The following is a 27,926-nucleotide window of genomic DNA, read 5'->3' as shown; positions in this document are numbered from 1 at the left end:
TCTAGGACAAGAGGAGGGGAGGATCCCCTGGAACGCAGGGGAAGAGGCCCGAAGAGCAGTGCCCGGGCCCGAGCGTCAGGCCGCGCTCCAGCAGGGGGCGCGCCGGGGCAGCCCAGGTGTGCGGTCCGGGCCGGCGGGGGGTGACCTGCGCCCCCGGGGCGTGGATTCCGCCCAGGAACTCCCGGCCGCACTTAAGGAGCTCGGGCCCGCGTGAGGCGGGAGCGGGGAGGAAGCCCGGCTGCTGCTGACTTCCTCGGACCTGGACCCAGCCCCAGCCCGGCCCCAGCCAGCCCCGACGGCGCCATGCCGGGCCCGAGCCGGGCCCTGTGGCTGCTCCTGGCTCTGCGCACCGGTGAGGCCCCGCTGTGAGCGCCGAAGGCGGGCGGGGGTCCTGGGGCTGGAAATGTGCCTGAGCCCGCGGCTCTGGGGGAGCGAGGCAGGGGACGCAGGGGCTCGGGGTCGAGTGAGGACGGCGGAGGGAACTGGCACCGAAGCGCAGACGGGCATGTCTGGCTTCCGGCGCTCCAGGGAAAAGCGCGGGCTGAGGCGTGGCGGGGAGGCCGTGGATGTGGCGAGGAGCTCCCAGAGGGCGGCCCCTCCTGACGGGCGCAGGAACTCAGGACGACAGTGGGGGCCAGAGCGGCTCTTTCTCCCGAGCCCCGCGGGAGAAGATTCAGAGGGACTGACCCGGAGGGGCGCGGGGTCCGCCCGAGGGGGCCTTGCACATGCAGGACGGAGGTTCGGGCGGAGGCTGGGTCCCCTCGCGTCGGCGCCCCAGGGAGTCGGGCCCGCGCTGGTGGGACGGGAGGCGGGGCCTCGGGGAGCGGCTCGCGGGGATGGAGTTCACGGCACCGCTGTGGCCGCAGGCGACGCACTCATCAATGCAAACAGTGAAGCCACGACCACCCGCCGTCTGAACTGTGCCGTTTCCCGCCGGGGAGCTTGGAGCGCTGCGGAGGGGAAGGCAATTCGGCTTTCCAGGGCGCCGCCGGGAGTGGGGAGGGAAGGGCTGTCGAGGAAGCTGCAGTCTCGGCCCTCGGACTGGTGGGGCTGCCACCGGAGGGTGACCTGGTTGCAAGGGGAGTCATGCGTTTCCCTCCAGCACAGGCCTCTGGCAATGCTGGCTGGGGCAGGGTGATTGGCAGAGGAGCTAAGGCCTGAAAGTCATCCACCCCAAGGGGCTCCAGCACCCCTTCCTCTGGGGCCCTGGCCTGGAGCTCTCGGGGACTCTGACCCGGTCAGATCCTGAGGCATAAGCAGAAGTGCCCTGAGGATCTGTGTGTCTTGGGCTCTCTACATGGGTTTCCTTTCAACACAGAAGGTGGGGTTTTTATCTGCTTTATCGGAAGATGAAGCAGGCTCTGTCAGAGAGGCTTGAGCCCGCCCTGATGGGTCCTCAGCCTCCCCGCTGTGTCCTGCCGCCTTCCCTTGGCAGGGCCTGGCACTGTGCCCACCGAGGGTGGGTTTGCAGCCAGCGTAATCGCAGACACTCCCCGAAGGTGCAGGGCTCCCGGAGGGCAGTCCACCCACAGCCCCCTCACCTCACTCTCCTGTCACAGTTCCTAAGAAGGCCCAGGGACACTGGGGTGAGGGAACCCACACGAGCACGCTCTTTGGGAGGCCTGGAGGGGAAGGAGCCTCCACTTCCAGGGCCTGCCGAGACTCCCCAGCCAGTGCTCCCACCAGGTAGGGGTAGCTGAGAAGCAACCTGTAGACCTTCCCACACCTCTCTAGAGGGCTGGGTTCTGAGCCATTGCATTTGCCAGCAGCCGTGCCCCTGGTCAGAGAGGCCCTGAGCACAGGAATACCAGCCCGTCCCCTGTCTCTGTGCCTGTGGGAGGGCAGGGCCGCCCTAGAGGACTGGCTTTCCAGGCGGATAGGCTCACACAGAACTGCTGGAGCCACCCTCCATGGTGGGCCGGGACTGGGCTTGGTGGGGGAGCTGGGCCTCACAGCTCCCTGCCTGCAGTGCTCGGTGGCGTGGAGGTGCGGTGGTGCGTCAGCTCAGACCCAGAGCAGCAGAAGTGCAGCAACATGAGCAAGGCCTTCCGGGAAGCGGGCATCCAGCCCTCCCTCCTCTGCGTCCAGGGCACCTCGCCTGACCACTGCATCCAGCTCATCGCAGTGAGTCCTCTCCTTTCCGCCCTGCCAGAAAACAGGGCTCTGACTCAGGAGGGAGCACACAATAGCCTCATTCACCCAGAAAGGAGCCGACCCTGCCCTGCCAGGCCCAGCCGATAGGATCTCCCGAGTCTCCCCAGCAACAAGGCCAGTCGCCTCCCCCCAGGCCCAGGCCAGGAGGTGGGAGCCTCAGGAGGACCCGCTCAGAGGGGTGCCAGCAAGGAAAGGCGCCTGAGAGGCTGCCCTTCCACAAGGCCCCTGCCAAGGGGGCCCAGATGGTGGTGACCCCTCAGTGGCCCCAGGCGGCTACTTGCTCATTTTGCCATGGGGCTTTCCAGAATGGGGCTTGTGTGGTTTCTGGGAAGGAGGAGCAGGGGCTGGACTCCTAGGTGGGTGAGTATGGGGTAGGAAGGCAGGTCTGCTGAGACCTGCTAAAGGACACTGATAATCCTCAGAGGCACCATGAGAGAGTGGTGTCCCTCCCGGGTGGGTGCAGAGAGAGCTGGCTTCTCATTCCAGCTCTGCCCCCAGTATGTCCCCAAGACCTCATCCAATCATAGGCTCACACTGAGGCCAAGGCTGTGGGTCAGGCTCCATGTGAGGGCAGAAACCGCAAGCACAGACCATCTTAGAGAAAAAAAAGCTAGAACACCTAGGGTGGCAGTAGAGGCGAGGGGTGGAGGGACAGAAAGCAAGCGAGGCTCACTTTTCACTGCGTGCCATTTTCTACTATCTGATTTTTTTACTAGGATATCTGAGTCCTGCAAAACTAATGATTAGTATTTTTTAAAATATTATTAAGAAAACAAGGTGAATCCTTGGCCTGGGAAAAGGGGAGAGCCCTGAGCCCTGGTTGGGCTCCAGGGCCAGATAAGAACAGCACAGCCCTCCGGGCCTTGGGGTGGGGCCCCAGGCCATCTGGTTGGTGTCCCAGGTTCTTTGCCGAACAGGCCGGCTGGGCCAGGCTTGGCTGAGCCACGTTTCCTTGCAGGCCCAGGAGGCCGACGCCATCACTCTGGATGGAGGAGCCATCTATGAGGCGGGAAAGGAGTATGGCCTGAAGCCCGTGGTGGGCGAAGTGTATGATCAAGGTAGGAGGGTAAGGTGGGAGGAGAGAGGACGGCCTGCGCTGGAAGTCAGCTCTCCAGGCTGCCCTTGCTGGGCCTGGCCTGAGCTGACCATCAGCCCTGTCCACAGAGCAGTCCTGGAGTCCCAGCCAGACGAACGCCCTAAGTCTCTCTGAAATTCCCCAGGGGCAGGAGCTTGGGACACAGAGAGCTGCCCCAAGTCTGCTCTTCCCCACAGGGAGCCCAGCAGCCCCCTAGCCTGTGCCCACTCAGCTCTTACTGCGGGCTGCCCCAGGCCTGGTGCGGTGCCGGGCGTGGTACTGCCCCGGGCTCGGTGCGGTGCCGGGCGCAGGTTTTCTGTGTGTGTAACTGCCTGGGGTGAGCGAGGGGCCCTTAATGCCGAGCCACCTGCACACTCAGGGCCTCCCTGTCAGAAGCTCGGCTCTGGATAGGGAGGTGCCGCCTGGCAGCCGCCCAGCTCAGCAGACCCAGCGCTTCCCCTTCCCATGACCTCTGTGACCTTGGCCAACGGCCACTTCCCGGACTGTAAAATGGGGATGGTAACACCTGCACTGTCACCCTGACTAAATGAGCCAGGCCGTGTGCCCACCTGATGTGGTACGTGCTGGAAAGCGTGAGTTCCTTTGCCCAGTGCCCACATCACACACGGGACCTGCCTCCAGCTCAGCCTGCTCCTGCGTCTCCCCCGCCACCTCTGCTTGGCCGGTGCCTGGCCTCCATCACAGTCCAGCGCAACTGTCACCTCCTCCAAGGTGCTCCCTGAGCCCCGCCCTCCCTGGAGCAGGGCCTCTTGCCTGCACCCCCATGGCCTCTGCAAGCCTCTGCCTGCTCAGCCTCATTAGTCCCCAGAGGAGGGCCCAGTCTTCCCCGTGTCTATCCTCTGGAACTCCACACAGCGTCTCGCTTGGAGAAAGCACTGGCTGGTTCCTTGTTGAATGAATGACCATCAAATGACACACAGCACAGTCCAACCCTGCACACCCATCAGCCAGAACCAGCTCTGCCTCCGAGGCCCCACGCACCTCTTCCTCTTTAATTAACTCCATACCTCTGCTAAGCACCTGCCACCCGCTGGTCTGAGCATGGAGCAGTAAACAAAGAGACCTTCCTGCCCTCACAGAGCAGAGTAAACACACACACAGCTACACAGTGACACATGTGGGGGTGCTGTGAGGAAAAGGGAAGGGCAGGACAGAGCAAACGAGGGTTGCGGAGAAACCCACTGAAATAGAGCAGGCAGGACGGTGCTCTGCGGAGGCGATGCGCAAGCTGAGCCCCGCAACGATCTGAGGCGGTCCAGGGAGTTGGAAAGAAACAAGGTGGGTGAGTCAGAGGATGGCACCAGATGAAGCTACTTAGGTTGGTGGGGGCAGACCCTGGTGGGCAAGAAGTAACACTGACTTTATGTTCTAGAACCCAACTTCGTTCTGAAGTTGCCTCCCACCCCACCTGGCAGTTTGCGCATGCGTGTATGCCTGTGTGCGCACTCGTGCGATGGGAGACCCTCTGGCCATCAGTTCCCATAGCTGCGTCGTCTGTGTTTTGCCTGAACTGCCCCTTGAAGCCACCTTGGCGCAGGGGAACATTTCACAAGGCTGCAGAGCCCTGGCCCACCACACGCACCCTGCAGCCTTGAGGGTCGTGAGTGACTTGGGACCCCGTTGCAAGGTCTCTCTGTCTCTGCCTCCTCTCACTCTCCTCCAACCCCCTCAGCACCAGGAAATCGCCTCTCCTCCCCTGCTCCCCTGCTCGTCCCAGCCACCCTTCCTCCCATAACCCTGATACGATTCCCTCAAACCCTCCAAGTTCTCCTAGCGGCCTAGGCTTTTGGAAAGCAAGGACTTGCTGGCTTCTTCTGCTTTCTGTCCAGCTAAATAACTCCCCTGATGTGAGCAAATGTGAACCAGCTAAGCACCAGCTGCTTAGGAAGAGGGGAAATCAGTGAATACATTAATATCTCAGGATCGTATTTACCTCGAGAGGCTAGAGGGCAGGGTCTCGTAGTACATGTGGATTAAGCCCACTTGCTGTCTTGGTAACGAGAATGCTATGCACACATCCATGATGTACAGCCATGCTCCGTGCACACACCTCTCCCACAGCCGGCCCCGGCAGGGTGCTGGTGCAGCCTCCCTTGAGGCCTCTCCGTGCTGCCCTCACCCGCTCCCCTCCCCTCCTAGAGGTTGGTACCTCCTATTACGCCGTGGCTGTGGTCAAGAGGAGCTCCCAAGTGACCATCAACACCCTGAAAGGCGTGAAGTCCTGCCACACGGGCATCAATCGCACAGTGGGCTGGAACGTGCCCGTGGGCTACCTGGTGGAGAGCGGCCGCCTCTCGGTGATGGGCTGCGACGTACTCAAAGGTGAGGGCAAAGTTGAGGGCTTTGGGCTGGGCAGGAGGGTCCCCAGGCCTCCCCTCCTTTCCTTGGCTCATGCTTGTCCCTTCACTGGGTGGCCTCCCTCCGGCCTCACCGCCATTCTTCATCCCTGGAAGGCACAGCAGCGTCCTCCACGCCTCCCCACACCGTGCGCTCTGCCGCCAGCCCTGCGCACCGCCTCTTGACTTCCTGCTTGCTTGGCCCCTGTGGGCACCATTCTTGCTCACCCCTCATGGTGCCCCACATGATGGTCAGGCACAGGCCCAGCCCATGAGTGGGAGGCAGTGAATCTCCCAGGAGTGCTTCCCACACTGTGTCTAGAAATGTGTCCTCAGCTTTACAGGACCAGAAATGCTGTTTTTTCAGGACCCAAACAAGGTGTTGACTTGTACCCAGAAAGCCCCCAAGTGGCTCATCAGCTCAACCACCCATGTAAACCCACGAGAGCCTGGAAGCCTCACCCTCTCGGCTGTGGCCAGGCGTGGGTGGCTCGCCAGGAACTTGGCCTATTTATTAAATACCTACTCCTCTGGGAGGTCACAGAAAAAAGACCAGGAAGAGGGCTTACTCTGGAAAAGTTCAGCCTGGCTGGTGATGAGTGTGGCCCGACGGGCTTGGGTGCCGGCAGCAGGGCGTTCTCGTGTGGCACAGGATAAATATTTGTGAGTTTTGGTGCTGGCCGGGCCTGAAGAACCATGCAGGGCAGCAGACCCTGACCTCGTCCCCTGAGGCCAGCCGCCGGGCGTTTGCCTCCCTCCCTGTGCTGTGAGAAGTGTCTGTCTTTATTTCCCCTCTGCCACCAGTCACAATTCGCTGAGCTGGAAATGAAACCACGATGAGAAGAGCGTCTAGCTGATGCTTAGTTATCCCGCGTGGTCACTTAGGAGGAAACTTGTAGTTCCCCCGAACCACTTTTAAATGACAGTCGCTCCCCAGTGCTCACTGCTGCCTTGGGGGACCCGGTTTGGGATCACTGATGGGATCTGGCTCCCCAGTTTTGCTCAGACTGAAGCTGGAAGGTGGAACCCTTCTCAGCAGTGTCCAGATGAGACCCTGCAGGGCCCGGGCCCCCTGCTGACTCTGGGGCTTTAACTTGGCTCTGAAGAAAGTTCTGCTGAGTGACCTCTCTACCTCCTTCCCACAGCTGTCAGCGACTATTTTGGGGGCAGCTGCGTCCCGGGGGCAGGAGAGACCCGTTACTCTGAGTCCCTCTGTCACCTCTGCAGGGGTGACAGCTCTGGGGAAGGGGTGTGTGACAAGAGCCCCCTGGAGAGATACTACGACTACAGCGGGGCCTTCCGGTGAGCGGAGCGGGGGCGGGAGGAGCTGAGTCGTGCGGGCAGAGGCGCTTAAGGCCACAGATGCTGGGAAAAGCACCTTTGCCCAGAGAGGCCTTGGAGGGGAAGTGGCGGTGTTGGCTGCATCTCATCAAAGCACGCTTTATATAGTTTTGTGCCCTGGTTAGTTTAAAAACATCCAAGTGGAATATGCCAAACTGGATTTGCTCATAAAATCAACATGTTTGGTATATTTAGTGAGGTGAGGGCTCGGAGAGAAGAAAATGGAAAAAACAGCCTTTTGACTACTCCCATGTCCCCATTCTCAGACCACCAGGGAGGGGGGGTCGGGGGAGTGTGTCTTGACACTTGGGGCCGGCCTGTCTCTGCCGCTGGTTGGGGCTGGCACCTTGGGTAATCCTTCCGTGAATACAAGAGAGTCTCTAACAGTTCATGGTCCAATTCCATCTGCCTGCAGAGGAGGAAACATGCTCAGCAGGACTGCAAAGGAAGCTTCTCGGGCTCCTCTAGCTGCCTCACGTTTCCACCTGGAGCGGGGAAGCCTGCTGGTGTCCCACGCTCCAGATGTGATCTGAGTGGATGCAGTTTTTGGCATAGAGAGAACAGTACTCAGCGCCTCCGAGCGGCAGAGCCTTGCCCCTCCCCTGCCCCGGGTCCTTGGCCAGGCACGCATTCTCTTTGACTCTCTTGGAGCCTCAGAACCCTCTCCTGATGTCGCCCTCCCTGACCTGCTCTAATCCCTGTGTGTTTTCTCCCTGTGGGGACCTAAGCAGCCTCTTTGCCCAGCAGGTCTCACCTGCCTCCAACACTAGGCAGTGACATCAACAGAACATGTACAAGTCAGTGGTCCCTCCCACTCAGTGGTCCCTCCCATTCATGCATGGCATGAAAAGGCCTTCTAGTCCAATCCCCTGCCTCAGGGTAGAATGCTCTTCAAAACACCCTGAAAATTAGCCCAACATGGTGGCACACACCTGTCATCCTAGCTACTTTGGAGGCAGAGGCAGGATGATCACTTGAGCCCAAGAGGTCAAAGCTGCCATGAGCTATGATTGTGCCACTGCACTCCAGCCTGGGCAACACGGTGAGACCCTATCTCTGAAACCAAAATAACAAAAACCAACACCCTGAGAGTCAAGGCTGCTGGTAGTATATAGCAGCTGCCCTGGGAGTGCCTGCTCCCTACAGGCCTGAGCCAGGCTGGAGAGGGTCTGTACTAGATGATAAAGAGCCTCTCATCCTCAGAGCAGCCCGATGGGAGCTGCTTTCCTGCCCCCGCTTTACAGGTGACAGGGACTAGGAAGGGGCCACAGCTCAGCAGAGCCACACACCCAACCAGCCAGGGAGCTGGAACCCAGACCACATGACTGGAAACCCCATGCCGATCATGGCCACCCCTACAGCCCGAGCCAGGCCTCCAGATGTGGAAGATGGGCAGGGGCCAGGGACTCAGCCCATCCAGACCCACAGCTTCTCCACAGGTGCCTGGCGGAAGGGGCAGGGGACGTGGCCTTTGTGAAGCACAGCACGGTACTGGAGAACACGGATGGTGAGTGGGGGCGGGGCACGGGCCCGAAAAAGCAGCGTGCCAGGCCAGGCCGGCCTGGCACAGGGCACCTAGATGGCAGAGTTGGGATCAAACGCCCTAGTTCAGTGCTGCTCTGAGTCTCTGGGTGACCTTGGATAAGTCCCATAGTCTCTGAGCCTCAGCACTCCCAGCTGCAAAAGAGCAGAGGCAGGTGTCACCAGGGGAGTGCCCACTGCTCACAGAGCAGGAGAAGGGGGCCAGCGAGCAGCTCTGCTCTGATCTGAATATGGCATTGGGTTCTGGTTCCACCTGAAGATGGGGGTCTGATTTTTTAAAGAATTTGCAAACCTCTCCACTGGATCTCACCTACCAGCCCTTCCTGGCATTTTTCTCCTCTTGCCTGGAGAATCTGTCCCTCATCCCTAGGTAGGTTTAAAATATAGGTTGATGTTGAGGTGGGGCACGGTGGCTCATGTCTGTAATCCCAGCACTTTGGGAGGCCGAGGTGGGCAGATCACAAGGCCAGGAGATCAAGACCATCCTGGCCAACATGGTGAAATCCTGTCTCTACTAAAATACAAAAAACTAGCCAGGCATGGTGGTGGTTGCCTGTAATCCCAGCTACTCGGGAGGCTGAGGCAGGGGAATTGCTTGAACCTGGCAGGCGGAGCTTGCAGTGTGCTGAGATCGTGCCATTGCACTCCAGCCTGGTGACAGAGTGAGACTCAGTCTAAAAGAATAAAATAAAAAAAGACTGATGTTATATATTAAGCCATCATGTCACTTAAGTTTTTTAATTTTGAAAGTACTGAGCTTTGGAAATTTTACAAGAATAACTCAAAGCGCTCCCTTCTCTTCTTCACCCAAATTCTAACTGTTTAGCATGTTTCCACATTTGATTTGTGTGTGTGCGCATGTGTGTGTGTTCTGAGCTGTTTGAGAGTATATTTGCCTATGTCATATCCCTTGGATACTTTAGTATGTGTCTCCTAAGGCAAGGAGATGTGTACCTAGCCACCGTAATCAAAATCAGGAAATGCAACTTTGATCCAATCCTGTTATCCACTCTATAGTCAATATTGCAGATTCCCTCACCGTCCCCATTCTGTCCTTCATACCCATTTTTTTCAGACCAGGACTGAATCTTTTGCCACGTTTGGGGTTTAGTTGTTAGATCTCTTTAGTTTCCTTTATCTTGGAACAGTTTCTCCGTCTTTGTTTTTTATGACATTGGCATTTTGAAGCATCAGGCCAGTTATTTTATAGAATATCCCTCAATTTAGATTTGCCTGAAGATTGTTTCTTTTTTTAAATTAAGATAGAATTTACAGGCAGCAAAATTTGTTCTTTTTGAAGTATAGTTCTATGAGTTTTGCCAAATACATACAGTTGTATAACCACCACCAGAATCGAGATCTGGATGGGGCAGATGCTTCAGCCCAGGAGTTCCTCAGGCCCCTGCTGGTTATCCCCCTGCACCTGCCAGCAAGCAGCAAACACACTGTTCTGTCTGCAATTTGGCCTCTCTCAGGACGTCTGATGATTGGGGTTTTTTTTTTTTTTTTTTGAGACGGAGTCTTGCTCTGTCGCCCGGGCTGGAGTGCAGTGGCCGGATCTCAGCTCACTGCAAGCTCCGCCTCCCGGGTTTAGGCCATTCTCCTGCCTCAGCCTCTGGAGTAGCAGGGACTACAGGCGCCCGCCACCTCGCCCGGCTAGTTTTTTGTATTTTTAGTAGAGACGGGGTTTCACCGTGTTAGCCAGGATGGTCTCGATCTCCTGACCTCGTGATCCGCCCGCCTCGGCCTCCCAAAGTGCTGGGATTACAGGCTTGAGCCACCGCGCCCAGCGATTGGGGTTTTTTTTAAGTCATTGTCATTCTTTACTGTTATCAATCATTGCCTTTTAAATCAGAAAGTGCATCATGAAGCCAAACATGGAGCAGCAGATCTGAGAAGAAGGAAAACAAGTGGCCTGCACATGAGGAAGCATGTAGGATGATGCGCTCCCGTGCTGGGCAAGCCTAGAAAGGGGCTCCTGTTCACAGGCCCCAAGACAAGTCCGACAAAGGAGAATTTGGAAAATGGGCAAAGAGTAGGGATATGTTGGGTTAAAAATCAGCTTTTTCAGACTTGGGTTTTTTGTTTGTTTGTTTGTTTGTTTTGAGATGGGGTCTCACCGTGTTGCTCAGGCTGGTCTCAAACCCCCAGCCTCAAGTGATCCTCGCATCCCAGCCTCCTGAGTAGCTGGGATTACAGGCATGCACCTGGCAGCTTTTTCAAAGTTTTGATGGTAATCTAAGGCAATCTAAGGCAGTAATTTTCTTAAGTGACTTGATACAAAAAGATTGGTAAGAGCAAAAGGGTAGAAGTGGCATAAATGTCTAAAGCAGGGACGTGACAGGACTTTCATTGTTCTTGGCTTTGAGAAGTGGAAGTGGCTGATGGAAGTACCTGAATGATGCATTTGTCTGTGGGAAGGCAAAAGATGCCCCAGAGCTCTAACCAAAGGTTTTGCAGCAGCCTAAAAACAGAGAAAAGTTGGGAAGTGGAGGGGGAGAACTGCACTGAGTCATTAAGGGTGCTGTCAACTACCATGTGGCCATTAAAAATGACCTTTACGGAGTTTTCCAAACTGTTACTCTGGTGTGGGATTTTTTGGTTTTGTTTTAAAATAGCTTTGCAATGAACACTTTCGTGACCATGCAAATTATCTTTTCTCTTCCTATTTGCTTGTGGAGGTTTTTTCCCTCCTTGTCTTAAAGTCGTAAAAATATTGCTCTGTGGGACCATCTGTGGTTTAATTATAGTCCTTAATATTCATCTTCTCAATATCCCTAGTTGGTGTTAATAGTTACTCTTGCAAATTTTCTTTTCTATTGAGAAACAAATGGATTTATGGAAGTTTCCAATACTGTGGAAAAATACTTTGCCAAGTAGGATGCAAAATTGCCTGTCAACTATGTCCTTAGCCAGGTTAAAAGTGGTCAAAAGGGGGCTGGGCACGGTGGCTCACACCTGTAATCCCAGCATTTTGGGAGGCCGAGGTGGGCAGATCACGAGGTCAGGAGTTCGAGACCGGCCTGGCCAACATGGTGAAACCTCATCTCTACTAAAAATACAAAAATTAGCTGGGCATGGTGGCGCGCACCTGTAATCCCAGCTACTCGGGAGACTGAGGCAGAAAAATTGCTTGAACCTGGTAGGCGGAGGTTGCAGTGAGCCGAGATCATGCCACTGCACTCCAGTCTGGGCGACAGAGCGAGACTCTGTCTCAAAAAAAAAGAAGGTGGGGGGATCAAAAGACAGGAAATAAAACAGAAAAAAGAACTTGAAAGAAACCCATCTCAGTATGAATAGTTGGAGTTCCGGGAGTTCCCCTTTCGTCTCTAGCCCCGGGGTACGTAGATTCCATCGGGGTTTATTTCCACCTTGGTCCCCGCTCCTGGAGCCCTGCCCCCTGCCCCCTGCCCCCTGCTCAGAGCCAGACGGAGTGCCTCATGGCAGCCGCAAGCTCGTCCTAGACTCTTGGTACATTTATCTCTCTCACCCAAAACCTTTCTTATTTTCTTGCTCTTTTTATCTTGACTAGTTATTTATAAGTATCGTATTACTGTCAGATGCCTCCAGTCCACTTTAGCAACAGAAATTGGTGAGAGCTAGCAAATGAGAGGAACCAGATCGAGTCTGCGTAGGTACCTGGAGTTGGGTGCGGCCACCAAGCTCTGCCACCTTCTGAATGCTGGGTTCTCACGTCCATGACACCCAGCCACCCCCCAGAATCCCTCTCCTGGGCCTTCCTTGCCACCCGCCCCAACCCCTTTCGGAGCTGGGTCAGCCCAGGCTTCCTTCTTCCCAGGGAAGACGCTTCCCTCCTGGGGCCAGGCCCTGCTGTCACAGGACTTCGAGCTGCTGTGCCGGGATGGCAGCCGGGCTGACGTCACCGAGTGGAGGCAGTGCCATCTGGCCCGGGTGCCTGCTCACGCCGTGGTGGTCCGGGCCGACACAGATGGGGGCCTCATCTTCCGACTGCTCAACGAAGGCCAGGTGGGCTCAGGGTCCCCCAACCCCCCTGCACAGCTTCCTGGATGGTGCTGGGCCTTGTGGTCACTCAGCAGGGTGGGACCAAGAGGGGCAGGACCCAGAGACTGTCCTTGGGATGGACCCCAGCATCAGGCCAGGTCAGAGTGAGGAACCAGCCAGCTGTGCTGACTGTCTAGGAGGAGGGCTGGCCAGGGGAGGGGGACCCAGAGGAGTGGGACCCAGGGACTCAGGCACCCTCAGAAGAAGCTCCTGATACTTGTGTCTCTGAGAGCTAAAATCAAAACATATGAGCAAATAAACGAAGTGACAAAAGCAAAGCCTTTCAAAGCATTCACCGTTCACCATGAATTACATGTGGTGAATAAGGTTTGGCTCAAACCGCTGCTTTTGACAGCAATATACTTCTGACCGCGGGTGCCCCAGGCTCAGTTAGTTTTGCCCCATCCAGGCTGCCACTGCCAGCCCCACAGCGTGTCCTCAGGACCAGTCCCACCCCTGGCCACAGTCGTGTGTCCAAACAGCTGAGTGTGATGAGGCCAAATGAACTCAGAACAGACCCAGAAGTGGCAGGGCCCAGGGGAAGGAGACAGCGGATCAGGGGAGGCACCGCAGAAGAGGGTAGGCCTTGCCTGGCCCTCACAGTGGGCGCCTGGTCTGAGGTCAGGGAAGAAGGAGGTAGGGGCTGAAGTGGGAGGAAAGGCTGTGGCCTGTCAGCGCCCTCACCACCCTGTACCCACCCCCTCTTGACACACAGCGTCTGTTCAGCCACGAGGGCAGCAGCTTCCAAATGTTCAGCTCTGAGGCCTATGGCCAGAAGGATCTGCTCTTCAAAGACTCCACCTGGAGCTTGTGCCCATCGCCACGCAGACCTACGAGGCGTGGCTGGGCCAGGAGTACCTGCACGCCATGAAGGGTCTGCTCTGTGACCCCAACCGTAAGTCCACCCGTCCCAACTGCTGCCAGCTCCAGCCCAGCTCAACCTCGGGCATGGCAAGGCTCTCTGGGAAAGCAGCCGGGGGAAGATGCTCACCAGGGAGGCCTCTGTAGGAACCTGTCATTTCTGTCCTCTGCCCCTGGGGCTTTGGGGTGGAAGCCCCTCTTCAGCTGCACGGCCTGTCGTGCCTCAGAAGCCCCACCTGGCTACAGCGGAGTAGGATCCAGGCCCTCAGAATCTGCCTTGGGAAGGGTCTCCTCGCCCCTCCATCCATGGCCATGGCATCCTGTCAGTTCTTCTACAGCCTCTCGCTTCTACTCCCTGCCTCTACCCCATGGCTACAGCCCTGGCTCAGGCACTGTCTTTTGCCTGGACTGTTGCAGTAGTCTACAAGCGAACTTTTTGTCTTCAGCCCTCCAGCCCCGTATACCTTCCACCTACAGCCAGGGAAGTGGGTACCACACACTGAGTTAGATACACGACAGCCATGGTCTTCCTCAAACCTCACAGTTGCCCCTTTCCTGTATGAGGAAGTGGGATCCAATGGTTAAATAACTTATCCCAGCCACACAGGAGAAAGGCCCAGAATTTCCCTTGGGTCTGACTCCAAGCTCTTCCATGGTAGTACTGGCCTGGCAGTGACCGCTTGCGGCCTGGCAGTGACCGCTTGCTTGCCCCACCCCAGGGCTGCCCCCCTACCTGCGCTGGTGTGTGCTCTCCGCTCCTGAGATCCAGAAGTGTGGAGACATGGCCGTGGCCTTTGGCCGGCAGCGGCTCAAGCCGGAGATCCAGTGCGTGTCAGCCAAGTCCCCCCAGCACTGCATGGAGCAGATCCAGGTGGGGGTCGTGCAGATGCAGTGTGGGCTAGGTGGGCAGGTGGTGGCAGTGCCGGGGTGGTTCTTACTACCCACTCCCTCTGCTGCCTGGGGAAGAGAAGAGTGTCTACTGCAACAAGGCCACAGAGACAGGTGGGAGGAGCGACCACAGGGACCAGCACCCACCCCAGGGGACAGAGACAAGCGGGGAGGAGCGACCACAGGGACCAGCACCCACCCCAGGGGACAGAGACAGGTGGGGAGGAGCGACTGCAGGGACTAGCACCCACCCCAGGAGACAGGCAGATAGGGGTGAGTCTCCTGGAGAGCCTGCAAGCTCCTCACTCAGCGGGGGCAGCAGCAGCAAAAGGAGCAGTGGCCCAGCTGGGCGCTGACGCCCTGTAGCCTCGGGCGAGCCCCTTCCCCTTTCTGAATCTCAGCCTTCCCTTGTGCAATAGAGAGTGGGCGTGAATCATTGTTCAACCTTTTTTTTCTTTTTTCCTAATTTTTCTAAATAGACAAATAGTAATTGTGCATATTCATAAGATACATAGTGATGTTTCAATACATAGAATACATGGTGATCGGAGCAGGAGAATAATTAGCCTACCATCATCTCAAACATTGCTCGTTTCTCTGTGTGGAGAACATGCAGTATCTTCCTACCTGTTTGAAACTATGTATTATTGTTAACTCTAGTTATCCTACAGTCTGTAGAACACTGGAGCTTATTCCTCCTATCTCTTATTTTGTATCCTTTAACAAATCTCTCCTGGGCATGTTGGCTCACACCTGTAATCCCAGTACTTTGGGAGGCCGAGACGGGTGGATCACTTGAGATCAGGAGTTGAAGACCATCCTGGCCAACATGGTGAAACCTCGTTTCCACTAAAAGTACAAAAAATTTAGCCTGGCATGGTGGCACGCAGCTGTAATCCCAGCTACTCAGGAGGCTGAGGCAGGAGAATCGCTTGGACCTGGGAGGCGGAGTTGCAGTGAGCCGAGATCATGCCATTGCACTCCAGCCTGGGTAACAAGAATGAGACTCTGTCTCAAAAAAAAAAAAAAAAAAAAAACTCTCCCTATTCCTCCTTTCCCCCACCCTTCCCAGTCTCCAGTATCCTCTGTTCTACTTTTTACTTCTGTGAGATCAACTTTTTTTAGCTTCCACATATGAGTGGAACATATGGTGTTTAACTTTCTGTGCCTGGCTTATTTCACATAACACAGTGTCCTCCAGTTCCATCTGTGTTGCTGCTAGTGACAGGATTTCATTCTTTTTTATGGCTAAATAGTATTCCACGGTGCATGCCGATGACATTTTCTCTATCCATCCTCTGCTGTTGGACACCTGGTTGATTCCATATCCTGGCTATTGTGACCAGTGCTACGATAAACATGAGGTGCAGGCGTCCCTTCCACAGGCTGGTGGGGTGCAGGCGTCCCTTCCACAGGCTGGTGGGGTGCAGGCGTCCCTTCCACAGGCTGATTTCCTTTTTCCTGTGGACAGATTCCCAGTGGTGGGATTGCTGGACCGTACAGTAGTCAATAGTTCGATTTGTAGTTTGTGGAGGGACTTCATACTGTTTTCCATAGCAACTGTCTGGGTTTCCATCCCCACCAACAGGGTAAGAGTTTCCTTTATTCTGCATCCTCACTAGCATTTGTTATCTTTTATCTTTTTGATAACAGCCACCCTAACTGGGGTGAGCTGATACCTCACTGTGGCTTTGATACGCATTTCCCTGATGATTAGTGCTGCCTGCTGGCATTTTGTATGTCTTCTTTTGAGAAACGTCTGTTCTGGTCATTTGCCCATTTTTAAGTAGGATGGTTTTCTGCTGTTGAGATGTTTCCACTGCGTGTATATTCTGGATATTAATCTCCTGTCGGATGACTAGTTTGCAAATATTTTGTCTCATTCCGTAGGCTGTCTTCCTTTCACTCTGATGATTGTTTTATTTGCTGTGCAGAAACTTTTTGTTTGATATAATTCCATTTGCTTATTATTGCTTTTGTTGCCTGTGCTTTCAAGGTCTTTTCATAAAATCTTTTCCCAGACCAATGTCCTGAAGCGTTTTGCCTGTATTCTCTTTAGCCATTTTATTGTCTTGAGCCCTGCATTTAGGCCCCTGATCCGTGATGAGTTGACCCCTGCGTAGGGTGAGGGGTAGTTTAGGGCCCAGTTCATTCTGCACTTGGACATTCAGCCTTCCTAGCAGCAGCCATTGAGGACGAGATCACTCTTTTCCCAATGAGTGTTTTTGGAACCTTTGTCAAAAATCATCGGGCTGTAGAACTGTGGGTTAATTTCTGGGTTCTCTATTCTGTATCATTGGTCTATATATCAGTTTCTATGCCTCTATCTTGTTCTTTTGGCTATTCAGGGTCACTTGTGGTTCCATACAAAGTTTAGGATTGTTTTTTCTAATTCGGTAGAGAATGTCGTTGGTATTTTCATAGGGAAGTTCAACATTTTTGACAGCACCGTGCACTCAGAAATACATTTTACATTGACCACAATCTAGTGCACAAAAACTTCTTTCAGATATAAATGAAAAAAAATATGTCCTTTATATACAGAGATATGACACAAACAGTACCTGCTACTTTCTCATGTATTCTATTCTAATCCTTTCTTTCCTGACACTTGTCATGACCCATTAAATTGATTTGGCCCCCATGAATAGACTCACCATCCGCAGCTAGAAACACCTGTCGGCCTGATCTCTAGTGCCTGTTCGGCTCCTCCCTGGTTCGCTTCTCTGCCTGGAGACTGACGCCATGTGCAGAGGAGACCCCAGAGGCTCTGCAGTCCGGGAGGACTGCTGTGGTCACGGGTGTCCAGCCTTGGCCTAGAGCCCCGGCTGTCAGCCCCTGGGTGTCCACACTCCCTCCCCAGATTCTGTCTTTAGAGCAAGTAGGGGGGCCTGTTCAGGGGGTTCCCAAGCACAGCCCCTCAGCAGTGCCAACCCTGCCCAGGCCAGGGAGCCACACTGACTGGAAGGCCACAAAAAGGAGGCCAGGCACGAATGCAGGGTGACCAGGCCTATGTCAATGACCATCGCACAAGCTGACACTCGCTGTGCGCCCCACACAGTGAGGGCCGTTGTGTGGATCACCTCATGTGACCCTCACAGCAGCCCTGGCAGGTGGTGTGACCATCAGCCCCACGTGTGGGTCTGGAACGGGGAGAGAGAGGCTGGGGAGGTCACTTGCCCAAGGTCACCAGCCGGGATGTGCTGTGTGAGCTTCCCCACACCACTTTGCCTGAGCCAGGCCACAGCGCTGTCTCCACACCTGTGGATTGCGGGAGTGGAGACCACCCCAGCCTCAGGCGAAGGAGTGCCCAGGCCCAAGGCGGGGGTGTTCCAGGAGCTTCTGCAGGCACCGATGGAAGCCTTTCCTTGTGCAGAGCCGAGAGCAAGTGTGTGTGACGCTGCCAGGGGAGCCTCCGCTGGAACGGAGGGAAGGGCTTGGGGGGAGGGCCTTTATTTCTTTATTTCCCAGTGCCTGGCAGGCTGCCCTATTGTTCCAAGCGCCCCAGAGGAGGGAGATGTGCCGGGAGGAAGATTTCGGCTCCCTCTGAGTGACAGCCTCCTCTCGATCTGGGCTCACAGAGGGCGAGGGGCTGCCCTGAGGCCTGCGGGAAGAGGAGAGACCAGGGGCTCCTCAGAACCCCAGCAAAGGTCTCAAGACCCTCAGTTCTAGATTCTGAGGTTCTCAGAGAGGTGTCCAGTGTGGCTGTAACACCCACTCCTGCCCTGCCAGTTACAGGCAAGGGACCATCAGCCGGAAGGGCCTGGGCTGCGGTGCAGGGTCTGTGTCCTGCCCACAGCACAGTGGGAAGGAGGAGGTCTGGGCGGTGGAAAAAGGGTCCTGAGAGATGCACCCTCCTGGCCCCAGATGTCAACGCCGCTGCCTGTTATTCCACCACCATCACTTCATGCCTCTTCAGGAATGGTGTGGGACACCTTCCTGGGGCACAGGTGTCCCCACTGTCCCCCACTGTCATCCCCTTCCCTTGAGGTTAATCACACTCTACTATGGCTTTGTTGCCGGTTAGCCCCTGGGCAGGGTCCTGGGGCCACCCGTCAAGAGGCTTCTGAATGGACAAGTGGGGTGGGTGCAGGTGACCTGGAGGCCCCAGGAGGGTCCTGGGAAGAAGGCGCTGGGTCCTCCTGCTGCCACGGCAGGCAGAGCTCCATCCCTCAGCCCTGGAGCCTCCTCCCTAGGCCCTGAGACTGCCGTCGTTTCAGATCCGTCATTCTTCCATCTGTACAGGCGTTTAACAGACAGGCATTGCACCACACGGTGTGCTGGCCCTTGGCCAGGTGCTGGAGAGGTGGTGCCTGGCCGTCTGGGGGCTGGCCGTGCACAGGGAGGCCCACGCCAAGCATGAGGGTAGGGATCGCGCTTGCTTTGCTCAGAGCAGGACACAGGGGACCCTGGGTAGCCACACGCAGGAGTGCTGTGTGGGTGTTTCAGCCCCTTGGTCCTCCAGACACCCCTCCTGGTCAGGCGTCTTCACAAGGAGAGGAAGGGGCAGACTGCCAGGATGGGGCATTCCCCACCCAGATTCCCCAGGGGAAGGAAGCCTGAGGCCACAAACCCCAAGAGACCAGGCCCTGCCCCCTCCGTAGGACCCCGACATCCAGAACCATCCTGGACCCACCCTGGCCTAGTGGCTGCTTCTGTTCCCTTCAGGCTGGGCAAATTGACACTGTGACCCTGAGTGGCGAGGACATTTACACGGCAGGGAAGACGTACGGCCTGGTTCCTGCAGCTGGGGAGCACTATGCCTGTGAGTGCACGGCCTGCCGCCTGGCCTCAGCCAGGAGGTGGGGATATTTTTATAAATATAAAAAAGTGCCCCTCTCAGCTATTTTCACAAGCTCCATGCCTCTTTTCTGGGGATAGTGACTGTCTGTCACCAGGCCTGCCCCTCCTGCCCCAGGCCTCAGTTTTCCCAACTATTCAACATACGTCTCTAAGGGGCTGGCAAACTTTCTGTAAAGGATTGGAGGATAAATACTTGAGACTTTGCAGATGACAGACAGTCTCTCTTTCAATAACCCTTTCAAAATATAAAAATCATTCTTAGTTTACAACCCAGGCCATCCAAGAGCAGGCGCGTGGTTTGCCATCTTGGACTGCTGGGGCCTCCTCAGCCTCTCCTGGCCCTAACCAGCCATGGAAGGTGGCCCTTCGCAGTCCCCCTGTCAGCTCATTTGCACCTTCTGAGGGGCCTGGGCTGGGGCTTTGGCCTCTGTCCTCTTACTGGTGACCTCAGAGGCCTGGGTCCCTGCCACCCGGGTGTGAGCAATCTCTGGGCTTTGGGAAATGCTTCTGCAGCCTCAGCTGTGACTCCACTTTCCTCCCGGGAAGTGAGAAAAATACCACCTGGGTTTAAGGAAAGACAGAAATCCCTGTGGGGAAGGACTGCGGGGGCCAGAGGAAGACATGGCTGGAAAGAGGAGCCAGGAGGCTACATCTCACAGGGGACGCAGGCAGGGCCCCTGCTGGGCCTGCTCCCAGAATGCCCGGTCTCAGGCCTTGGCACTCTTTGGCCTGCACAGCTCAGACAAAGAGGCAGGAAGGAGTGGGTTTGAAGGAAGGACCCCACAGGCCCTCGCCCGGGCTATCAGCTGAGGGGCCCCTCGCATGAGTCCCTCTCTCCCCAGCGGAAGACAGCAGCAACTCGTACTTCGTGGTGGCGGTGGTGAGGCGGGACAGCTCCCATGCCTTCACCTTGGATGAGCTTCGGGGCAAGCGCTCCTGCCACGCTGGCTTCGGCAGCCCTGCAGGCTGGGATATCCCCATGGGCGCCCTCATTCGGAGAGGCTTCATCCGGCCCAAGGACTGCGACGTCCTCACAGGTACCCCCCTTTTAGGAACGCAGACTAGGGAAGCCTTCTCTGGGGTTAGCTAGGGACCCACAGCCAGTTCTGGAGGGGACCCTTGTTGGAAGGTGGCCAGGCTTCTGCATAAGTGACCAGGTATCTCCACAAGTTGGGGACAGAAGCACCTGTCATATATGGTACATGAAGCCCTTTCCGTGTGTTAGATCACACAACATTCATGGAAACGGGCAAGATCCTTGAGCTGACAGGCCACACACTGCTGTCCTGGCTGTTAACTCAGAAAACATAAAAGCACTTTTTTTCTAACCACTGACACGAGCACACGGAGGGCACTAGGATTGGCAGCTCCTACTCCCAGACAGCTGGACGGCTGCTCTGATTGGAACAAAATAGTGAGGTAGTGAGTTCCCTGTCCCTGAGGGAGTTCAAGCAAAGGCTGGGTGGTGATGGGGTTCCTGTATCTAGACAACCTCTGCATTCCCCCCACTGAGATCCTCCAGGAGACACTCCACTCAGAGCCGAGGGGAGCAGAGCAGACAGGCGGCCTTGCAGTGTAGGGTCAGGTGGGTGGGCAGACCTGTGGGGGAGCGGCCCGCCCAGCTCCCTGCCATGCTTTCCGCTGCTGGCCCCTCGTCATTGCCCTTCCCTCCACCCCAGCGGTGAGCGAGTTCTTCAATGCCAGCTGCGTGCCCGTGAATAACCCCAAGAACTACCCTTCCTCGCTGTGTGCGCTCTGTGTTGGGGATGAGCAAGGCCGCAACAAGTGTGTGGGCAACAGCCAGGAGCGGTACTACGGCAACAGCGGCGCCTTCAGGTACTTGGGGGACCTGGCGGTCTGGGGCTGTGTGCAGAGGCTGGGACCCTCCTGCCAACGCCTGTCCTGCCCTCTGTGTGGCAGATGCCTGGTGGAGAATGCGGGCGACGTTGCCTTCGTCAGGCACACGACCGTCTTTGACAACACAAATGGTAGGTGAGGGCCAGAGCAGGGCCAAAGGTAGGTCGGGGGACTGTTCCCCATCTCAGCACCATCCAGACACCATGCTGGGCTGGGGCCAAGCAGCAGCTCAGTGAGGCTGAGTCTAGAAGGCTGTGTCCCCTGGGAAGCTGGGAGCCCCATGGGTCACAGGGTAAGACCAGACCTCAGACCACACATCCAGGGGTGCTGGATACATGACGGTCTTCGCTGGTCTGGAATTCAAGTCCCTAATCCACCGAAACGGTAGAAACTCAGTCCTAGTCGGTTTGGAAAGACCCCCTTTTCTGGGTGTGAGGTGGGGTGGTGTGAGCCTCTCCATGGGGTCATGAGTTCAATCAGTATCTGCTCTGTGTTCCTGAGCAGGTCACTGCCTCATGCAAGGAAATCTCTCTGCAGCCCCCAAACCACACTGAGGCAGGGCACACCCGACACACCACAGGCAGTTTTCTTCCTGGAGTCACCTTCCTGGGCTCCACCTGGGGTAAAGAACTCAGGGACGCTCTGCTCCGGGACCCCCGCACATGCATGGTCCTATCAGCACACGCTTCCCCAGCTTACATCACTTCCCCTCTTCTTGTTCTCCGTGAAGGAATCTGAAGCCTAGAGGCTGTTTTCCTTCAACACCAAAGGCTTGTACTTTCTGCATACCCTGACTACACCCCAGGCTTTGAAACCCCAAATGCTGGAGGCCCAGTCTTCTCCACTCACTCCCAACATGTTTCCTCCTAGAGACTTAGCCCAGAAAGGCACAACTGTGGCCCGGTGGGGAGGGGACTGGACAATGGGAAGTAAGACATGCAGGGAAAAAAACCCCAAAAACATCAGTATTTCAAAACTTGGATCTTGCCTCCTATGGGGGTCACCAAGGCGGTAGGACCATTTGCCCCAGGAGAGCTAGGGAGGGCTCCAGGCCCTGACCCTTCCTGTTGCCACAGCCCAGCTCCCCTGCACAGCCTCCTACCAAGAACACGTGGAACCTCCCCCAGAGGGGCTGTGTGCTTCTTCTGCCTGAGCCCGGCGGGCCTGCCTGGTCCCAGAACTGTGCACGGTGTGGTCTGGGATGGGGTCAGGGAGGCTGGCAGGTGCTGGAGAGGCCTTGGAAGGTTCACTTGCGGTGAGTCACCCGCCTCCCAGGCCCGCTCCTTTCCCTTTTATCTTTAGCTCTCCTGGAGGCCCACCTGGATTTCCTGGAAATGGGAGGAGGATGCATACTAAGTGAATGCAGAGACACGAAAATGTGATTCCTGAGCCAGCATTTCTCAGGCAGCCCTGGGACTGCGTGCTTTAGAGTCACTGGGATGCTGGTTTAACATGCAGATTCCTGAGCCCGACCTGAGACCTCCTGAATGAGATTCTTTGCAAGCAAGGGCCCTTGAAGCTGCCTTTTACATCCACAAGTGATGCTATACCCTGTTCCATTTGAGAACTTGAGCCTTTAGGGGCAATCACCCACCATCTTCAGGGAGCCACCCCACCCTCAGACTTGAGGATGTAACACATAGATGGGGTTCTCTGCCTAGGAGTGATTAACAGCCTCAGTTTGCTCACCTGTAAAATGGGGACAACAACGCCTGCCCTGCGTTACTGTTGTGGGGATCAAGCAACGCTTGTAAAGTGCTTGTCACATAGTAGGTACTCCCGACTCCCTGCTAACGGCAGCTCCCGCTAATGGCAGCTCCCGCTAATGGCATTAACACAGCTGGCTTCTTTCACCCCGGTTACACAGCAGAGCACTTGGAGAATGGAAAGGGTTGGGGAGCTGGCCAGATGTTGCCACCTCCTGTAGCGAAGGCCTTGGAGGACCCAGGATAGCAGCCTGTCTTTACACTTCTCCCCACTCCCCTGAACGTCCCCACACACACTGCTTTACCCCCCTCAGGCCACAATTCCGAGCCCTGGGCTGCTGAGCTCAGGTCAGAGGACTATGAACTGCTGTGCCCCAACGGGGCCCGGGCCGAGGTGTCCCAGTTTGCAGCCTGCAACCTGGCACAGATACCACCCCATGCCGTCATGGTCAGGCCAGACACCAACATCTTCACCGTGTATGGACTGCTGGACAAGGCCCAGGTGAGCCAGGGTGGGGCTACCTCATTGAGGGGTGTGCAGCAGAGGTAAGCTGAGCCCCTGGGAGGCCTCAGTCTACCTGGAGCAGACCTCTAGAGAAATTCAGGAAGCCTGGGGGAAATTCGGTGATTTTCACTTACGCAAGGACACACCTCCAGAAACTGCCCCCTGCCTCCTGCATTGTTCATTTTCCCTTCTCAGTTGGACCGTTTTCACCAACATGAAACATGCTGTGATTTCTGCCATCCTTAAAGAACAAACTAACCTCTTGCTCTCACATCCATCCTCTTGCAGCTGTAATCCTGCTCCCTTTTTTTTTTTTTTTTTTTTTTTTTTTGAGATGGAGTCTTGCTCTGTCGCCCAGGCTGCAGTGCAGTAGCACGATCTCGGCTCACTGCACGCCCCGCCCTCTGCGTTCACGCCATTCTCCTGCCTCAGCCTCCCGAGTAGCTGGGACTACAGGCACCTGCTGCTACGCCCGGCTAATTTTTTTTTTAGTAGAGATGGGGTTTCACCATGTTAGCCAGGCTGGTCTCGATCTCCTGACCTCGTGATCCTCCTGCTTCGGCCTCCCAAAGTGCTGGGATTACAGGCGTGAGCCACCACACCCGGCCAATCCTGCTGCTTTTCAAAGCAAAACACTTCCAGAGAGTGGTCTGCTCTGGAGTTAACAAGTCCTCTCCTCTGGCCTCTCTTAAGGATGAAGACTAAGTTAACAAGTCCTCTCCTCCTCTCCTCTCCTCTCTCTTGAGGATGGAGACTCCCCCAGACAGGCTCCCACCAGGGCCCTGAAGCTGTTCTTGTCAATGTCACAGTGACCCATGTTGCTAAACCCAGTGGCCATTTCTCAGTCTTCATTTCACTTGACCTCTCAGCGGCACTGGCCACAGCTCTCTCTCCTGGAAGCACCTTTCCCTGCAGGCACCCAGTTCCTCAGCCCTGGCTCTCCTCTCACCTCTCTGGCCACTCCTCAGTCTTCTTTGCTGATTCCTTCTCATCTCCCTGACCTGTTAGCCCTAGGATTCAGTTCTCAGCCCTCTTCCCTGCCTACAGCTGACCCTTGATCTCATCCAATCCCAAGTTATCAAATACCATCTATCTACAGATGGCTTCTGAATTTACATCTTCAGACCTCAGTCCCAAACTTGCATATTTAACTACATACTTGACATTTTGATTTGTGTTTCTAACAGTCATCTCAAACGGATCAAGTCCAAAGTTGGACCCCCGTCCCTCCTTCAGTCTTCCCCACTTCAATTAAGAGCAACTTTAGCTTTTCCATTTCCTCGGGAGTCATTTTTGACTCTGGTCTTCCTCTTGTGCTCTATATCCAATCCATCAGCAAATCCCATTGGTTGTGCTTTCAAAATACACCTAGAATTTAAACTCAGGTTGTCTGACAATGGAGCCACTGGTTTCTAACCACTCCCCCTCCCCCAACTTATGCTGAAATTGCCTTCTCCACACCCATCAGCACCTTCTCCACACCCACCAGTACCACAGAACTCCAGAGTTGGCTGGCTCGCCAGGCCTGTTCCTAAACTTTGACATTGTGAAAGTATGCATGTTCCTGTCATCTCCCCCACAGAACCCCTCTATCCCAGGAGTGCTTTACTCCGGGTCCTTGGGCTTCCCTAGGGTGTTGCTAAGTTCTCTGAAGTAATGTGGGAGAAGAATCCTGGGTGGGTGTGCATTTTTCTGGGGAGAAGGCTGACAGCTTTCATCAGCTCTTCAGGAGGATCTGCGAGTCCCTCCAAAAAGACTGAGAGCCACCTGACTCCTTTGTTCCTCCTTGATCAGTACTTAACACTTGACATAGACATTCACACATGTTCTCCAGATGTCCTTTATTTATATTTGTATTCATAAGTTCTCATACGACTTCTGGTCTTTTTAGTAGCTCTTTTAGGGCTGTAGCCACAGAACAGTCATTGCAGTGATCCTGAGCAGGGTGGAGTGCAGCATCCCTGGGCGGGTGGGTCAGTGAAGACACGCCCAGCTTACCTGTTATTCTGTGGCTGGTTGCAGAACACACGTCTCTCTCGAAATTGTTTCGGTTTGTGCCGAGATATCTGTAAGACAGAGTGAGAAAGCCTTATGGAAAAGGCCAAGAAATGCTGAGCAGGCCTAGTGCAATGCTCAGGAATCTCACCCACACCATCCCTCATTTCTGGGTCTCTTTCTGGACATCTCAGGCCTTAGGCCTGCGTCCAGGAGCTGGAGCACTGCAGTGCTTGTGAACACCTCTTCCAGTGGCACCTGTGGGCCTAGTGTCCCCACACCCCCTTGGGTGACAGAGGCCGATCAGTTGTCAAGCTTATGACTTCCAGTCAGAGTCGTGGGGCCCTGAAATTACTTGCTCTTTGGATCACTGTTACGTAAAGCAATTTGCAGCAAGCCGCACCTGGGCCTGAGCCCAGGTGAGCAGCAGGTCTGCTTGCGGTGCTTCCAGGACCTGTTTGGAGACGACCACAATAAGAATGGGTTCAAAATGTTCGACTCCTCCAACTATCATGGCCAAGACCTGCTTTTCAAGGATGCCACCGTCCGGGCGGTGCCTGTCGGGGAGAAAACCACCTACCGCGACTGGCTGGGGCTGGACTACGTGGCGGCGCTGGAAGGGATGCTGTCTCAGCAGTGCTCGGGCACAGGTAGGACAGGCCCGCCCCGCCGCCTCCCCTGGTGCCATTCAGACCCCTTTACCCCAGAACCTTGAGGGAGCGGGGCGGGGGGCAGGTGCTGCGGGTCCGGGGAGGCCGGTTCACAGCGGTCCAGGTGGGGTGTCCCAGGAGGATTTTGGCCAGGAGACTGCGGGCCAGGAGGGCAGGAGCCCGGCGGGTCTCCCAGACGAAGCTGGGTAATGAGTGTAAACGCTCAAAACGCGGCGCGGGGAGGCTCTGAGGCCACGGCAGAAATATGCATGTGGTGTCTTTCTGGAAGGAATGACTATGTAAAGGCAGCAGGGAAAGGAGCATTGCAATCGAGCAGAAACAGGGAGGCTGGGGCGAGTTCGGTCCCGAAAGATCCCCCCACGCCCACCCCAGAGTCGGTGCCCGAGGCGGCCACCGCGGCCCGGGTTTAGGGGCCTGACCTGCCGCCTTCGTCCCCAGCGGCCCCGGCGCCCGAGGCGCCCCTGCTCCCGCTGCTGCTGCCGGCCCTCGCCGCCCGCCTGCTCCCGCCCGCCCTCTGAGGCCCGGCCGCCCCGCCGCGCCCCAGAGCTCCCGGAGCTGCGATTCCCGCCGGGGGAGTTTCCGCGGCGGCTTAGCGCTGGAATCCAGAAGGAAGCTCGGGAAGGCCCGGCCCGGCGCGGGCGGGAGCAGGCGCCTCCCCGGGAGCCCCGCCGCCCACGGGCGCCACCTGGCGCTGCCACCTGGCGCTGCTACCTGAGGCGCCGCCCCCGGGCCCGCGCGGCCCTTCCCGCCAACCGCCGCCTCCCGCCACCTGGAGCCGCGCGGGCCGAGCCGGAGGAGGCCGGTTGCCCGGGAAACCGCTGAGCCCGGGCTTCCCGCCGCCCGCCCCGCAGAGCCTCCCGAGGGGCCCGCCCGCCTCCTCCGCGCAGCCCTGCGCCCCCGTCCGCGAGGCCCCCTGGGGACGCGGTGGCCACCGAGGCACCTACTCCCGGAGGCTGCAGCCAGGCCCTCCAAGGAGGCCCGGCCCCGGCGCCAACGGGACCCAGCCCGTGGGACAGCGGCCTCTGCTGGCGGTGGAGGGAGGGAGACCGAACAAGGGCGACGGGGAGAAACCCGCCAGGGACCCCTAGAGGCAGGGCGTGCTCGGGGAGAAGCCTTCGCCAGCGGGACCTTGTCCAGGGTGGGGGCTCCGGTTCCTCCGACCGCCCATGCGCTGGGAGGGAGGCCGGCCCCGGGAACTCTGTGCCCCGCCGCGTCCCCCACTGTGGCCGCGCCAGCTCCATCCCGGGCCAGCCGTCCACGGATCCCCCTCCTGCGTCTCCTCAGGCTCTTACCTCCCCTACCCCCATGGGATGCCCACTGCCCGCACCGAGCCGCCCTGAAGGGCTGGGCGTGGGGACCTGCCATTCTTCCGGGTTCCGAACGGGGTGGGGGGTGAGCTCCGGCTCCTGACTCGGCCCTGCAGCTACTGGGCCCGGGACCCCTCACACCCCGTTCCCGCCCCTGCGCGAGGCCGCAGAAAGAGCCTGGCCAGGGCCTCTCTCTACTCCATTTTGCCACAGTTGTCTGAGAAGCCAAAAAAAGTTTCTAGAACTGCCAGCCCTTAAAAAAAATGAAAAGGAAGAGAAGAAATGGGAGCAGGCAGCCCTCGTCAGCAGACTGGGAGCCGCGTGGGCCCGGAGCTATTTGCATTCCGGTCTGCGGGGGCTCGGGGATGCTGGTGACAGGCTTGGTTCCTGGTGGCTCGCCCCCACCTGTGGGCGTCGGGAAGGATCCCTTCCATCTCTCAGCAGCAGAGGAGGCCCTGGCATCGTCCTGGCTGCAGCCGTGCAATCCCAAGGAGTCCTGGTCACCTTCACGCCGCCGGAAGGGGCTACAAGGACCTGGGCCTCTGCCACCAAGCTTCGTCCCCTCTTGCTGTAGGGAGCCAGTGATTCTCCTCCGACCTGACGATTGCTTGTTTTTTTTAAAGGGAGATTTGAGGGGTGAGAAGTGCGTTTCTGTGTGGCTACTCCGGGCTAGTGTGCTGTGGGTCATTGAAGGTGTGGCCTGCATGGGTGCAGTGTAAGTGACGTTGGATTGTCAGGTGGCAGTAGGGGAGCCCTGCTATGCCAGTGCCAATGAAAGGTGTTGGTTTGTTTCTGAAATAAAGCCAAACAAGCCTGCACATGCAGAGGCTTGGACCCTGAT

General features: G+C 56.7%; 1 protein-coding gene across 1 annotated transcript; it reads left to right on the top strand.

Annotated features, from left to right (window-relative positions):
* Positions 1 to 27,926, top strand: MELTF (melanotransferrin). Its single transcript, XM_030936888.1, is given in 17 exon segments — positions 1 to 352; positions 1,970 to 2,124; positions 3,113 to 3,212; positions 5,390 to 5,572; positions 6,732 to 6,888; positions 8,367 to 8,434; positions 12,269 to 12,456; positions 13,208 to 13,292; positions 13,295 to 13,387; positions 14,073 to 14,224; positions 18,910 to 19,006; positions 19,887 to 20,081; positions 20,724 to 20,880; positions 20,965 to 21,032; positions 22,922 to 23,109; positions 25,559 to 25,757; positions 26,217 to 27,926. Coding segments are annotated over 17 exon segments (2,214 nt in total). The 5' UTR covers positions 1 to 303; the 3' UTR covers positions 26,297 to 27,926.

The sequence above is a fragment of the Rhinopithecus roxellana genome, chromosome 1 (genome assembly GCF_007565055.1).
Source record: "Rhinopithecus roxellana isolate Shanxi Qingling chromosome 1, ASM756505v1, whole genome shotgun sequence".
Classification (NCBI taxonomy): Eukaryota; Metazoa; Chordata; class Mammalia; order Primates; family Cercopithecidae; genus Rhinopithecus; species Rhinopithecus roxellana.
The sequence above is the reverse complement of the archived record's forward strand: the minus strand, read 5'-3'. Positions and strand labels throughout refer to the sequence as shown.